The sequence below is a fragment of the Pundamilia nyererei genome, unplaced genomic scaffold (assembly GCF_000239375.1).
Source record: "Pundamilia nyererei isolate P.nyererei 1_Seehausen unplaced genomic scaffold, PunNye1.0 scaffold00016, whole genome shotgun sequence".
Taxonomy (NCBI): domain Eukaryota; kingdom Metazoa; phylum Chordata; class Actinopteri; order Cichliformes; family Cichlidae; genus Pundamilia; species Pundamilia nyererei.
Genome location: NW_005187417.1, coordinates 5196955 through 5212117, shown reverse-complemented (window position 1 = coordinate 5212117; position 15163 = coordinate 5196955). Strand labels below are relative to the sequence as shown.

The following is a 15163-nucleotide window of genomic DNA, read 5'->3' as shown; positions in this document are numbered from 1 at the left end:
TATATATATATATATATATCCCCTTTATGCCAATGGCCCTTGCAGTGTGCGCTTCACCCATCAGAGGGCGCATCTTAACGCTTAGTTTAAAAATACTCCCTGAAACCCAAATTCTTTTAAGAGTGGAGCTGCTAAAGCAAACTACCCGACTTTTAACTTTACGTGTCTTAATCAGCACATAGGGGCAAGTTCAAACTCCTGGGCCAATACCGAGCCTGAAGCCTGGTCTCCTTTCAGATTTGAACAGCTACGATCGGCAGCTGGGATCTCTAAACATCTCTGTCCGAGAGGGAAACACGGAGAGGGAGACGTGAGAGCAAGGACGTGAGCGGAAGGGAGGCAAAAATCAGAGAAAACCTAAGCTGGACACACTGATAACGCTGTTTTTGGGCGTGCGTAAAGGCGCAAGGCGAAGTTGCATTTACAGGATACATGTAAACACAGATGTCCCCCTTTTTTGTTTCCCAGACTGGACATGTTTCCGCTGCTGGCGAGCGACGTTTAGACAGTTGTGAAAAGAGATTGAACCAAGGGTTGTAGAGAGTCTGGTCTGTTATCCCTTTCTTTTTATCTTTCGCTTTTGGGACTGAGTGGAAGTCCTTGTTTTTACGCTTAGAGTACTAAGGAAACGATAAATGCAAATGCGAAGGGTGACTCCGTGCTTTTATTCATCGTCTACAGAGACTTGAAAAGCCGCTTTCCCCACATTGCACAGCAGCCCGTGGTGTTTGGTTCACTGAAATGTGAAACACTAGTGAAGTCGATACATGACAAACTGCTGTATCCAGCTGGTTTGTTTGTCTCTGTTGTAAACATTTTACGCTCTTTGGATTATATGTGTTGAGTAGGAAACTTTTTAAGAATGAAGAGGAGAAAATTCACGTAGCTCGTCTCCGTTTTCTGCTTACATCGTCGCTGTTTGCCGAAGTGGATCCCTGTTATTATTTTAGTCATTTCCGAGCCTTCACGTTGAGGAGAAAGGGGAGCTGACATGCGCCTGGACATGGGGATATAGTGAGCTGACCTACTGCGAATAATACAAAGTTGCGAAATTGCCTGATTTGCGTACATAGTGAATAATCAAGACACCCGGAGCCGGTGGGAAATCAACCATAGTGCCTGCTCGTGCGCCGTGAAACAACGCTTTTCTGCTCGCACTGAGCCAGTTCGAGAACCAGGTTATTTTGCGAGGAGAGACTTCGGAGAAAGATATGGAGGAGTGGAGACAATGCGGACGGTGGTTGATAGACTGCAAGGTCCTGCCCCCGAACCACCGGGTTGTGTGGCCCTCGTCGGCCGTCTTCGACTTGGCACAGGCCCTGCGTGATGGGGTGTTGTTGTGCCAGATGTTGCACAATCTATCCCCAGGATCAGTGGACCTGAAGGAGATCAATTTCAGACCCCAGATGTCACAGGTGAGTCCGCCTCGGTATACATTTTAAACGACCAAGTGGTGGCTTTGATTTACACGCCCCCCGGGCAAACTTTTATATGCACTACGCTGCTACACATCCACACCCTGGGATTCCCTGGGTAGCCACTTCCCACTGAGATGTTCCACGATTTTCCTTGATTGTTTGGAAAGCTTTTTTTTTGTACATTTCTCTGCCTGTATTTCCCCAGCTGATCCAGAGATTCCTTCCTGTCACAACAAGCCCATTCCTTGGCGCAGTAAAAAAATTCTATCAGTGTATCTGTGATAATACAGCAGTTAAACACATACTGTGGTGGGCTCTGTGTGTTAAAACATGCAAGCTTCATTTAGTTTTTCCCAGGTGGAGAAAATAATGCAATTATGCCCACTAACACCTTATTCTGGAGGTGTCACACCTGGATCCATGTGGTGATATAGGCCTCAAGGTTGATGATGAGCTGTTCTGCTGGTGGCTCCAGGAGCACTTAAAAGCCAATTCCGTTCATTTCTTTTTTCCCCCCTAAAAAGGTTAAACATTTATCTACCCAGTATTTTATTTCTGCTCATGCAAGTATCAGCCCCCCCTCCCAATGAAATTGACATACAGTTGGCAGCTAGAGCATCTTCACATTCACTTCCAAGGGTGCTAATTGGGTGTTATCTAGACAGTCTAACTCTGTGCAGAAGTGAGCAAAGATAATAAGCTTCTTAGGGAAGAGAAAATCGAGGACACTAAATAAAGTAAAAGGAACGTTATGGAACGTTAGAGTGATGCTCTTCCATGGTTGATGATTTAGTATACACCATTTGTCTGGTGGTAGCAGTTTTAAAAGGATGCTGCACTATTTGCTTTTAAATTTTTACCTGTCTCAAGTTGAAGGGAAATGGCAAACTGGAAGAGACTCAAAGAGAAGTATCCCCGTGTGTATGTAATTAAACTCAAACGAAACCCAAGATTTCATGGCAATGAGATTAGAGGTTTGAACTGTAGCTATTGCACGCCTCTGCTTCTGTAAAGCTCCCTCTGCACTTCAGCTCATTCATGTTTCCAAAGCCAATAAGAGGAAGTGTCGGGTGCCACAGGAAGTTTACATGACCACGGTGGTGGAGTAGAAGTGCTCTGTGGCAAACATGTCTATTGACTTTTATTCACCCTGATGTCTGCACTGAAATACCACACAGCCTCTGCTGCACATGGTGAAGAAGTCTTGGCACTGGCACTGTGACATATTTAGATTATTCTTATTGTCATACCTGCGGGCTTTAATAGCTGTGTTAGGAAGCGATTCCTCACTGACAGCAAATTTGTCTGATATGCTTGGCACACCTTCTGTGACCTCTTTCTGTCATAATAATGTGTGAATGTGTGTGTGGGTCTACTGTCTGTCTGTCTGTCTGCTTTTTTTGCTCTGTCTGTGTTGGGTGCTGTTTTCTAGTAAACACTCCTTTCTTTGTCCTTGATTAATCAGGAAAAGATAATTTGGTTAGCCAGATCAACAAGGAATTCATTTGCAAGTGTGTATGTGTATGTGTGTATTTTTCAAACGGAGCAAAAATGCCACTTTTGTCTCTGTTTCACGCTTATCAAATGGAATCGTTTGCAACTGTTGAACTAAACAAGAATGTCATGTAAGATTCTGCGCGTTGTGGTGAACATTTTAAGCTATTTGTCTTCCATTTAAGACAATAAACACTTAACAGAAGAAAGAATTACATATTAATCAATGAAAGTAAATGCTAGTGGCATCGCTATCCATCCCCCTCTCTTTGCCTGGTAACCAACAGCGGCCTTAACTTATCACCTCCAGAAGCTACTGGGTTCAATGATTACAAGGGCGAGAGAGAGAGAGACTTGGATGGCATGCTTTGATCCGCCCACTAATCCCGAGCTCCCAGTACCACTGAGTGAATCTGCAGCGAGGGTGAAAGTGGTGTCCTCGGTGACAAATTGGGTTAAACAAAATCCTGGCAGCAGAACAGTAGTATGTGATTTATGATAAGGAAAAGGTCAAAGCTCACGTGCTTTAAAACCGAGAACACACAGTTAGTGGCTTAACCAAATGAAGAGGAGCTGAAGCAGAGCAATTATATTGTTTGCTCAGTACAAAATTTCTCTTGTATCCAGTGGATAAACTTTAGCGGTGATTGATAGGTTTGAAATTGAGTTTTGTCTGTGAATATAACTAGTTTCTAACATTTAGTTAAGACGTCCTCAACACATGGTAGTAGGTGTAGAGTCGATGCATCGTAAAGGTGGTTTATGGCGAAAGAAGAACATAAAGACACAAAGTATGTGTTTCTCCTTTTTCTATTGATCCATTACTTCTACTGCTAACAGAGCCTAATCACAATAATGCTTTTCAAGTTTGGCATTGATCCCGGTTTGTGGTCTTGGTGCTTTTGTGCATTCTGCAGACATCAAAGAGACTTCCTGGTAGAAACACGATGGTCATAATTTTTTCACAAAACACGGCATGTCGACAGTTAATGAATTTGCAATTGAAATTCCACTCAGTGTGCTTTTCTACCTTGTATGTTATGACTTGATGATGCTTTCATGGTCTTAAGATGAAAATTTTGAAGTTTCCTGAACGTGTGTTTCATTTGACCCACTTGTACAGTGCTCGGCAAAAGTCTTGAGCCACCCCTCATTTCTTACATATTTTGCTAGTAAAATGGGAAACAGGTGCAGTGATGTGTTGAAACATGTGAAGTATATAAGGCAAAAACAGAGACCTGTTGCCACTGATTTTCTTTATTATTATTCCAGTAAAGAAATTGGCTTACTTCAGCCTTTTTTTTCCCTGCTTCCCTTTTTAAAGATTAGTTTCTTGACACCCGTCCTTCCATTGAAAACGTTTCTGATGATGAACACTGGATCAATCGAAGGGGCAGATATATTTCTCAGGTCCTGTGTCTTTGATGGATTTTGTTTTCTTAAGGCGGTAACTTTCAGACTTTACTGCAGCAGATACTTGATCTTTTATCCTCTTCATCTTTTGCCTACGTTCCTCAATTTTTTTAAGGCCACATTGCACGCTAAGATGTGCCAGGTTTTCAGCGAATAGCTCTGGGGGAGTCACCTTATTGGTGCAAAAATGACATCAAACCTATTATCTTTGGTATTTTTCATAAATTCAACTAAAGAAGTGGGAACAAATGATGTGTTTTTGCAACATGTTGCTAATAGCAAAGACCAAAGACAAAATTTGAAATTGGTTTTTTTTTGCTAGCTTGTAGGCGCAACACTGTTTCACCCCTTGTGTTAGGTACCTCTTTATGTTTATTTTATTCATTCATTATTCAGTGACCGAGTGGCTTAACAAACAAAAACACATTCCTATGAAAATGGTTAGGTACAAGGGCTGGACTGAAAATGAATGAAAAAGCAGCCAATGTTCAAAGATAAACTTTAAAAGACCTTCAGAAATCCTGGAGCGCTTTTGCTCACGACAACTACAAAGTTAGAAGAAAGTCTGAGTCCTTGGAAGCAAAATATAAAGAAAGACGGGATGGCTCAAGAGTTTTTCACAGTAAGGCACATGGGATGCCAGCTCATGGCTGTGTGTCAGACAGTAGTCACTGGTTTCTAGATTGCGCTTCTGCAAATTCCATCTTTTGCTCTTGACAGAGCGGTGTATGTAAGCCCGGACCCTTTGAGCATGCTGAAATGGCAGCTTTCATCTTCAACTCACAGATCTACAAATTTTGTATAGTTCTTAATTATATATTCTGGTAATAGGCAACAGGATGAGCTTTACAACGTAAACATTATAAATAAATAAATAAAAAACTCTCAGTAATAAAATCACTTGCTATATTATTGTATATTTTTGTGCTCACAATAAGCTGCCAAAAACTGGACAAGCCCTCTTTTCTCCCAGCTGAAAGCTAGCTGTTTTCTTAAAACAAAAATGGTGCACTTGTGCTAACTTAATCGATAAAATACAGGACCAAATACACACTCGGAAACTAATTTGTCACTGTCCATTTTGATTCCTAGTGTATGTGGTTAAACATCATGGCACTAACCTCATTAATATTTCTGTTATCAGATTTGCAATTATAGAGTTACATACCAAAAGAGAGCATGACCAAGGGGGATTAAACATTGTTTGATTTTGTCTTTCTTCCCCTTTGTGGACAGGAGAGGAGGTGGAGTAGTTCTTAAAAGGAAACTGTGAAACTGACCTTCATTTATGTGGTCAAATGAATTCCTAATTGTGTTTTTCAGCATTTGTTTGCCTTTACCTCAAGGTTGTAAACGGGTGGCTAATGAGCGCTGGTGTCTGTAGATGCTTCAGAGCTCAAAGTGTACTTATTCAGAATCCAATGCCTCAGGCGGTGTCTGAAAGACGAGACTGGGCCTTTTGAGTGTTCTGCAGTTCTCTCTTCACTTCTTATTTTCTTTTGTTTTTTGTTAGTTGTGAATGCCTATGGGATGAGCAGGTGGATATGTGTGTGTGTGTGTGTATGTGTGTGTTTGCTGTGCTTTTGTTTCCTTGTGTGACCGTGCACTTGTTTATTATGTTTGTAAGTATGTTACAGTACCTGTGTTCAGACTCAATCAGTATTGAAGCTGGGGAGCCTGCAGAGCTGCACTGAAGTTTCTCAGTACTCTGCAGGGCTCCAGATCCCACACAGAGCCTGCTGCTTCCACTCAACATAATTGAGGTTCTTCCTCTTTGTCCAGCTCCCACCAGAAATATTGGCTGCTGATGGAAAGTAACCGGATCAGATCTGAATTCTTTTTTTTTTTTTTTTTTTTTTTTAATTCTGCCATTCCTGCAAACTTGGATTACCATGATATTGGTGTTATGCATCATTCATCTGGTTCTAAAAATCACACTATAGAAAACTGACTGAAATGTTTTTGCTGCTAGGATTAGAAATAACTATAAATAACAGACACAGCGATAACAGCTGATGTGGAAAACGTGTTAGTTGCCTAGCATTTATTTGTTTTTCTCGCCACTTGACAAATTGTATTTTCATTCACCTTGTAGGTCCTGTTTTGTTTCTACCAGCTCTTTGGAAAGTATGTGGCTAGCTTTGTGAACTTTCTTTTTCTAGATGCTGTTTGATGCTAACTAGGTAGACTCGGGGTAAACAACAAGAGGTTTGTGGTATAAAGACATCCTTTTGTTTTTTTTAAGGGGCTCACAGACTGATGCCGGCCAATGAAATTTCACACAAATAAGAGGATTCAAAGCCACTTTTCATTGAGAAAAAACAGCTTCTATGCTGTGTTAAACAGTTGCACGCAGGACTTTACAGTTGGATCTTCAGCTTCAGACAAGATTTTTTTTTTTCTTTTTTTCTTTCTTGTAACCAGGAAGTGGTGCACTTTAGATTAAGTATCTCTTTTTTAAGTGCTCTGGGGCAAAATAGGGGAAACCATGCGAAATTCACATAAAGCTATCTGTAATGAGATCCAAAATATGTAAGCTAATTTGTTGCTTATGTCTATTTTTAAGAGCCTTTCCTTAGTGCTGAGATTTGCACATGTAGCTTAATCTGTAAGACTACAATGGGTTTACCAAAAAAATGTTTGCTAAAAATATCTGCATTCTTCTGCTTTATACCTGTTTAATGAGGCAGGAAAAGTGGTAAAAGGCTATAAAAGAGGTTGTAGTACATCAGACTAGGGTGTTGTTATTTTGGTACTTCCTGTGCAATCTGTTTGTTGCTTATCTTTTTCTTCATTCATTTTTGCATCTGTCATTCTTTTTCTGTGCTCCTTCTCTGTGACATGGCAAAACCGGGACAGCTGCATTGAAATCCCTAATCAAACCCTGCTTCATTTTGTCTTCATCAGTCATGTGATTACAGTATACATTCATTGTTCACTGTAGGTCAAACTTACAACACTTATTGCCCTGTCTCAGATCTGCGTGGTTAAAAATGAGATCAACGGGAGTGTATGAACCAAACAGCATGTTAAATGTCAGTGCACTTTCTACTCTGAAATCTCTGTTTATGGCCAGAGTGGGTAGGGGGGTAGTAACCACTGTAGACACCTACCCACCCACCCTTTTCTCCCTCTGGAGTAATTTAATCTCAGTGTTAGGTCTACTGTTGACCCCATGACCTCAGCGCTCGCCGGATGCAGGTAATACTGCTAATGGAACTCATTAGGGATATGTCTTGGGTTGAACAGCTGAGACTGTGCCGCTGGAAGCTAATGGGATTGACAAGGAGAGAATGGGTCTGGGCCGGTGTATTCTAACCTTTGTGTAAGGTGATCCGACTCCTGAGGTCACAAAATTCCCCTCAAAATTTTAACGTCTGTGTGGGTTGAGCGCTGACATTTGCAGGACTGACCTATAAACAGTATTTTGTTTTTTTTATGTATTTCCTGGAGGGACTGGGCGTGCCTTAGTCTCGACCTGTCACAAAACTGGATACAGATTCCAGTGTACTTGTTGTTTTTGTGGAACCTAAATCTTGTTCTTGTTAGTTAAAAATAAAAAAAGTTACAATATCTAGTTCTGATAGGAATGACACAGACACAGTGGTAGCTAACGTCCCAACTTAAACCAGCCCAAACTGGTGCGGCACTAACAAGCTGTAAAGCATTTTACTAACAATTGTCGCTTCTCTTTGATGTACATTAACCTGGCTTTTTTTTTTCTTTGACTGTCAGGTAATCTTGTGCTGCAGCTGCAGGATATAAAAACAAAACAAAGAAAATAATTACAGTCATTCTTGTTTTTAATTATGTGAACAGATTACCTAAGGGTCACAGAACAGTATTGCTGGCTGAGTAATCATCCTTCGAGTTATCAAGAGTATCACTCCCACAAATATGTCATTAACACTGAAACATTTAAGCCAGTCGTCTACATTTGTTCAGAACAGCGTTGTCTATGGGTCATTTTTCCTCCTTGCCAGTGCCTGTAGTGTCAGAGATAATGTGAATGAAAGATTTGATAAAGGAGTCATTGTGTGAGGAGCTTAACAAATGTGGGCATTTTATCAACCTGAAGTCAGATTAAGAATGGAATCAGTTCCAGGACGTTTTTCTTCGTTTGCAAGTGTAATTCTTCTTCATATATGTGGCGGTTGAACTCTTGTGGTCACGACCATGTTGTTTTAGTAATATTGCACCACCTGTGGTTTAACAACGGTGATATTAAAACTATAGAAATGTTGTTTAAAACTATGACAATACTTCTGAAAGTATTATATATTTCAGACAATATAGCAGAGTGGACAGCAATAGAGCAATACATTTGTGCATGCTAGGATTATCCCTCATTCTCAGCAAAATAAGTTTTTATTGTTGAGTATTTCCCTGGGCTGCTGTTCTGTAAAGCAGGCATTCACTTGGAAACAGAAGCAACAAATTTAAAAACAAATGGAGACCATTTAAAATTTTGCTGCAGCCCAGCTGTTCCTTTTCAAGTTGGGACAATTTTTTTCTGAGCTAGCAAAGATGTATTGCCTTAAAGTTAATCCATGCGTCAGCTGTACAAACAAAAGCAACTGAATATTACTAATGGCCCAAAAGGGATTCTTACAGGGCTGACTTAAACAATGCATGACATTTAGCAAATGAAGGGAGCAACTGAGGTACACGAAAATAGTTTACTTTGAAACTACAACCCTTGTTGCTTGTTTTAGGTGCCGTTTTTATGATTGAGTGAATAGAAAGGTCAGTGTTTATGGATTTATGAATAATGAAAGTATCTGACAATGGTCAGGTACAAAGATTGGATTGATATAAGTGAAAAAGCAGCCAGTGTGCAGAGACAAACTTTGAAAAACCTCCAGAAAGCCTGGAGAACTATTGATCAAGACCACTTAAAAAATGCAAGAAAGTCTGGCTTCTTGGAGGCAGAATATGAAGAAATGAGAGGTGACCCAGGACATTTGCACAGTACTGGACACAGATGGAAAAAAAAACCTCAATTAGGTTTTTTTTTCTTTGTGAGATAGATTTTTTATTATTTTTCTGAAACATAGCTTAAAGCTAAAAGAACAGTCATACAAAAGGAACACACAAGGTGAGCTTTTCTTCACAGTCATTAATTGGATAACAACTCACTGTATGCTATAGACTCTCATAAATAAATTAATATGAGGCAGTAAAAGCATACAACTTGCAGTGCTGCATGAGAAATAATGCATAGCAGCATAGGAGAGCCATAAATAGGAAAACTGTTAAGTACTTGCATTATTCAGCAGATTAATAAATGCCATAGTAGTTGAGGTCAATATTCATTAGGTGCAAATGAATGGTCACATGTATACACATTGTAAGTGTGTGGGCCTGCTGCTTATGCGGTTGCTGCTTGGCACATCTGCAAGTACTGTGTATAACTCAAGTCACAGCTGTAATAGAATGTGGTAATGAAGCCACTTACAGAACAACGCAAACATTTAAAAGTCACTCCAGGGAATAAACTGACATTAAAATATTTAAATCTAGAGTTAAATATGGCTTAACAATAAATAAATATTATCCATCCATCTATCCATCTTTTTCTGTCACTTATCTGTGTTTGGGTCTACCTATTCCAGCTCATCTAGGGCTGGCTTTTCAAGCCATCGAAGAGGTAATCTTTCCAGCATGTCCTAGGTTTGCCTCATTGCCTCCTCCCAGCAGGACATGCCCAAAATACCTCACCCAGGAGGCGTCTAAGAGGCACCCTAGTCATGTCTTCATACCACCTGTCTCCTTTTGATGTGGAGGAGTAGCGGTTTTACTCTGAGTTCCTTCTGAATGGCCAAGCTACTCACCCTATCACTAAGGGAGAGCCTAGCCATCGTAGCCATCATTGTATATGTGATCTCTTTCTTCCAGTAACTACCTAGAGGTTGTGCCGGGCAGCACTCAGGCAGGCTGTTCCTCTCAATCACACCCTTCCAGGTCAGTCAGTCATTGCCTATGTGAATGTTAAAGATCCCCAGTAGGGCAACAGAGTAGGGCCACCAGAGTCCCCAGGTAGAACCTCAACACCTCATTCCAGTGACTCCAAGAAGGCTGTGCACTCTGAACTGTCATTGGGTGTAAATGCGCTCTGAAGTTGTTGGGAGGGGTCCTCTCATTCATTGGGGAAAACTCCAAAATACAGGCACCAAACTGAGGGGAGATTACAAATATACCCAATTCTGCCTACCGCTTTTCACCTGGGGAACTCCAAAGTGGAACACAGGCCAGTCTTTGTATAGCAAACTGGTACCAGAACTCCCAAGACACCAAACCCCTAAAGCTCATCCTGTGGTTGGTGGGGACACAGAAGAGCAGACCCTGTGACTAGTAACCCAGGATGGGACCTGGTATACCTGATCTGGCAGGGTAAATTGGTCACTTGATCTTTAGGTTATCATAGGGATCACTCTCCATCTAGCTCTTCACCAGTGGTCCAATTACCCTAGGAAGACCCTACCAGAGGCAAATTATCCTCCATAACAAAGCTCCTGGAATAACTGCAACACTTAAACCACTGCACTACAATACGGTGGGACTTTACAAAGATGAAATAGTGCACATGATTCTGTACTGTGTAATCATAGTTATAAATTCAATTAAGAATTTTGTTCTATAGAGTCCAGTTTTATTCCTTCACTGATACACAGCATTACCCCTTCCCCTGAACTATAAGGGCTGAAATGGTATGCATCCAAATGCAAACTGTGAGCACTCAGCTTTTTTGAATGCAGGCAATGTGTGTGTGACAATTCAAGTGGAAAGGCTGCTGCAGTAATATCAGGGGCTGCGTATTTGATTTCAAAGTCCTAAAATCACCAGAATAGGTGTGTTATAGGGATGTGACCATGTGTTAATCTCGCCGCTCAGTTTGATTGATCACACGACTAACAAACAGGCAAATGAAGTGTTGTGGGTGGATAAGAAATGGGAGGATTTTTATATCAGTTCTAGATTAGCATCTCATGGTTGTTTAATATGCTTCAGCATAGGGCTATAAAAGGGCTATCTTTTTACATAGCCAGAGAAAATCGGTAATGCAGAGGCCTGCTTTTTACAAGTTAGAATTCAGTGCTTTATCGTATCGTGTGATATGGATTGTAATAAATCTTTTTCTTGACTGTTTGAATGTAGTTTCTTTGCCTTTTGATTAGCTCATTTGGGGTCCGCATGGAATGTATGGTAAGAATGGTTTAAACCCACCTTGTTAGCTTGCTGTAGTAGTTGAAACTATACCAAATGCTTCATGATGCAAAGTAATAAACTTTCATAGCACTGCACTGCAATGCTATGCTTCACCTCCGACATTTGGTATTCTGTAGTTGCTTGAGCATGAGTCAGCCAGTCTTCTAAGTTTTTTATCATGCACAGTGAAAAACTGCTCCACCTAAACAATGTGGAACAATGATATGCCTCTTTTCCCTTTCTTTTGGGTTCCTCGGGGAATGCTTTTAGTCTGAATTGTGAGTGCAATGTTTATGTGGGGAACTCCAAGTTGACCTAATCTTTGACTGAGTGGGAGAACTCAAGTGATGTCATGTAGAGGCAGATTACCGCAATTGTTGTCAAGAGTATTTTAGTCCCAAGAGTTGAGAGCATTTTTATAACTGACAGTAAAATTACCTTAAATCCTTCTGTCTGAAAATGAATCCTATGGTGACAGGAATTATTCTGTTGGCATCCTCTCTAATTATCTTACCTAACTAACCTTTAGGGATGCATTTCACTTTGAGAAGCCAGATCCTCCCAGACAACACATTGCCAGTTTTGCCATTCCACTAGAGATGGACAAAGAGATCATGCAGCCTTATGGTCACCGTCTGATTTCCAAAGAGGCTCCATCTTCATGGTGGTTGTTGGGGGTGATTAACACGGGCATGCAGTGGAATGGCGCCTGAATCTTTTCTGAGCCAGCCATGCTCTGCTGGGCGCCATCACTCCACAGAGAAATGAGAAAGAGGAGGCCATAGTTCTGCCTCTGTAGTGGTTAGCCAGATGGCTGAATATCTGAATTTCTCCCCTGGAGTTCTTCTGATGAAACCCGGACACTGAAGATCTTTCTTTTTAATCAAGTCTTTAGTTGTTAATCTGATGGCGTCTGTCTTACCATATGGAAAAGAATGGGAATAAAAACGTATAATATATGATATTTTACATGTCTCATTATGCTGTATGAGTTGATCACACTGCATACTGAAATATAAGATGCAACATCTCTTTCGTATTGCTTTGTCAGCTGGTATCATTAGCCTGCTGCATGTTGAGCTGCTGTCAGAACAGAATCATTGCCAGAAATCTTATCTGAGTTACTATGAGGTAGAACTGCTCTGTTTCATGCTGGGTTGCAGGACATGCACTGCTTTCCACTTCCTGCTTTGGGCACACATCTCATTACCACCTCACACCATCACTGGGTGGCAGCTAAACAGAGGCGAGGTGTTTAAAGTTTCACTGTCTATAGACTTTTTTTCAGGCCTTTGCCACAGAAATCGCCACAAGAAGCGCCAATATCCCATTAGTGATGCGTATTGATCATATCACATAATTAGCTCTGGAACAGGAAGGGCACAAAGGTAGGGTTACAATGTTAGACTCTGTCCCATAAAACTTATTGATCTTCTCCACGGCTGAGTCTCTTGTTAATCATGCAAACAAAGTGGAACAGTGTGTTGTGGGCTGTAGAGCATTGAAGTGATCATTTCCTGTTGCATGGCTTCGTGACTCATAATTTCAGCTTTGCAATTATAATCTTTCAAAAACGTGGTTTTATTTTTATCTATCAGGATCAGCTGAACATATAGTATTTCTGTTAGGGCTGCGCTTGATTGGTTAGTGAATTGATTTGCTTTTTAATTAAGTGCTTAGTCCCTTATGTATCACTCTTATGTTAGTACTCATAAACCTGAAGTATAAAATGCCCCTCCCATTTTCCTTATATAAAAATGAAAATGTATTTTTTGTATATATGTATATAAGTCATACTCACAAAGTATTTGCAGTTTTCTTGATTAAAACAAGGAATAACCATGATATTACATATTATCTTTTTGTCCTACTAATCAACTGGTCTTTTTAGCACTAATGAACACATCGCCAATTAACTGCACTGTGTGAGCCTGGGCCTGCGGATTAAAATTTGTTATTGGATTTGGTCCAGTTTCCCACACATGAAATTAGTCAGATAGGTGATTACAAGCTTAAAGAGACAAATCTAATAATATCACGCAGGAAGAGAACGCCTCCAGTGTTATGCTCAAGGACAGGCAGTCTTGTCAGAAGGGACTAAAACAGGTTGTGCAGTTGGAGGTTGTACTGTTCAACCACTGGTCAGTGGAAAAGAGAGAGCAAAAGTAGAACATGTCTGTCTTTAGCAGACATTCATTTGTATTCTGAACATTTTAAACCAGCGTTTGGAGACGCTAAAATTCTTTAGTCTTTTTCTTTTTTTCATATTAATGTATCACAACTGGGCTGCTGCCTTGCATACAAATGAAACTGTAATTGTCACATTTAACAAAGTCCAGGAAAACCTGATCCATAGTTTTTGATTAGCCTTGGAAGTTATCTTGCGGGATTTATAACATTTTCGGAAATGCAGGAAATATGAGAGAGGCTTTAGGGACAGGAACTAACACACGAGGCCCAAAGGAGACAGAATACAGTTGGACTGTAAGGTGTTGCGACATTCACATAAATTCCTCAGAGCTGTTTGTTATTACTTGTATTTATATTTAGTCCGCAGTCGCATGTTGTTTTCTTTAATGCAGATAATGCATTTTGTGTCAGACTGACATTTGTGGTGCATTTGTGCAATTCAAACTTCTGCAAAATAAGACTTCTGGGGCTGTGCTTTGGTTATGGTTAGTCATTGCATAACATGATGAAATAATGTTTTATAGTTTCCAGCCTTTTTATTTAATGTCTGCTTTTTTGCTTTCTGAAAGTCGCACTTCTTTTTGCATTTATCATCCCTCTCGCAAGTATAGTCATACTGTATGGTTTAGCTGGTGAAAAAAGAGACTGGTTCTCCTTCTGTCTTTCAAACAAAATTGACTATATCTGTGGCTTTTCCAACACAGACATGTCATCCTATCGTCCTTTGATTGATGATATTTCTAAAAAACAATTTCTCATAAGTGCCAGTTGCAAGAAAGGCAGGTGAGCGTCCTCAATCCCATCTAAAGAGGTGAAAGAAAACATTAAAGCTGCCACCAGTTTGGTGTTAGCATAATGAAAGCAGCAGAGTGTGAAGATGGAAGGCTAAACAATTTGGAATTAATGGCGGAAGCTGCTGGGGAAAACAAAGGGACAAAAAATGCAGAGCTAGAGAGAATCAGATTGAGAGGAACCTTTTTAGTGGCTTTCTTTTGTCAAATTGAGCATATCCATCGCACTGATGTGCATCGCTCATCTGGTCAACTTACCCTCCATTAGCAGACAAAGACTTGTCTTAACTGCACTGTGGTGGTCCCTTAGTTGTCAATAGCTTTTCTTAAAAATGTCTTTGTACTAATTTGGTTTTGTACTAAGCAAAACCAAATTCTCAATGTTTGTTTGTGAAATTATCTTTCACTGTAACTTTACCTGTAGTTAGCAAGACACTGATTAGTACTAATTCCTTTCTTTCCTTTGTTAACATCTATAAATCAGAAGCCAATGAACTCAACCAGGTCGTTAGCTGAAGTCAGTTATTGTTCTGAACTTAAACTTATGTTGTTGTTTATCAGAGTCAATCATTTGAGGCAATGAGCTTATTTGCACTTGATTATTATGGGTGCCTCCTATATGTTGCATGTTATTATGGGTTTGCCCCC

General features: G+C 40.3%; 1 protein-coding gene across 9 annotated transcripts in view; it reads left to right on the top strand.

The window, feature by feature from the left end:
• The first annotated feature begins 85 nt into the window (after window positions 1-85).
• vav2 (vav 2 guanine nucleotide exchange factor) overlaps window positions 86-15163 on the top strand; it is a 193036-nt gene continuing 177958 nt past the window's right edge. For all 9 annotated transcript variants that reach the window (XM_013908922.1, XM_005725627.1, XM_005725621.1 and 6 more), the window contains exon 1: window positions 86-1415. In XM_013908922.1, coding sequence (XP_013764376.1) covers window positions 1212-1415 — 204 coding nt within the window. In that variant the 5' untranslated portion in view covers window positions 86-1211. The remainder of the gene's footprint in view (window positions 1416-15163) is intronic.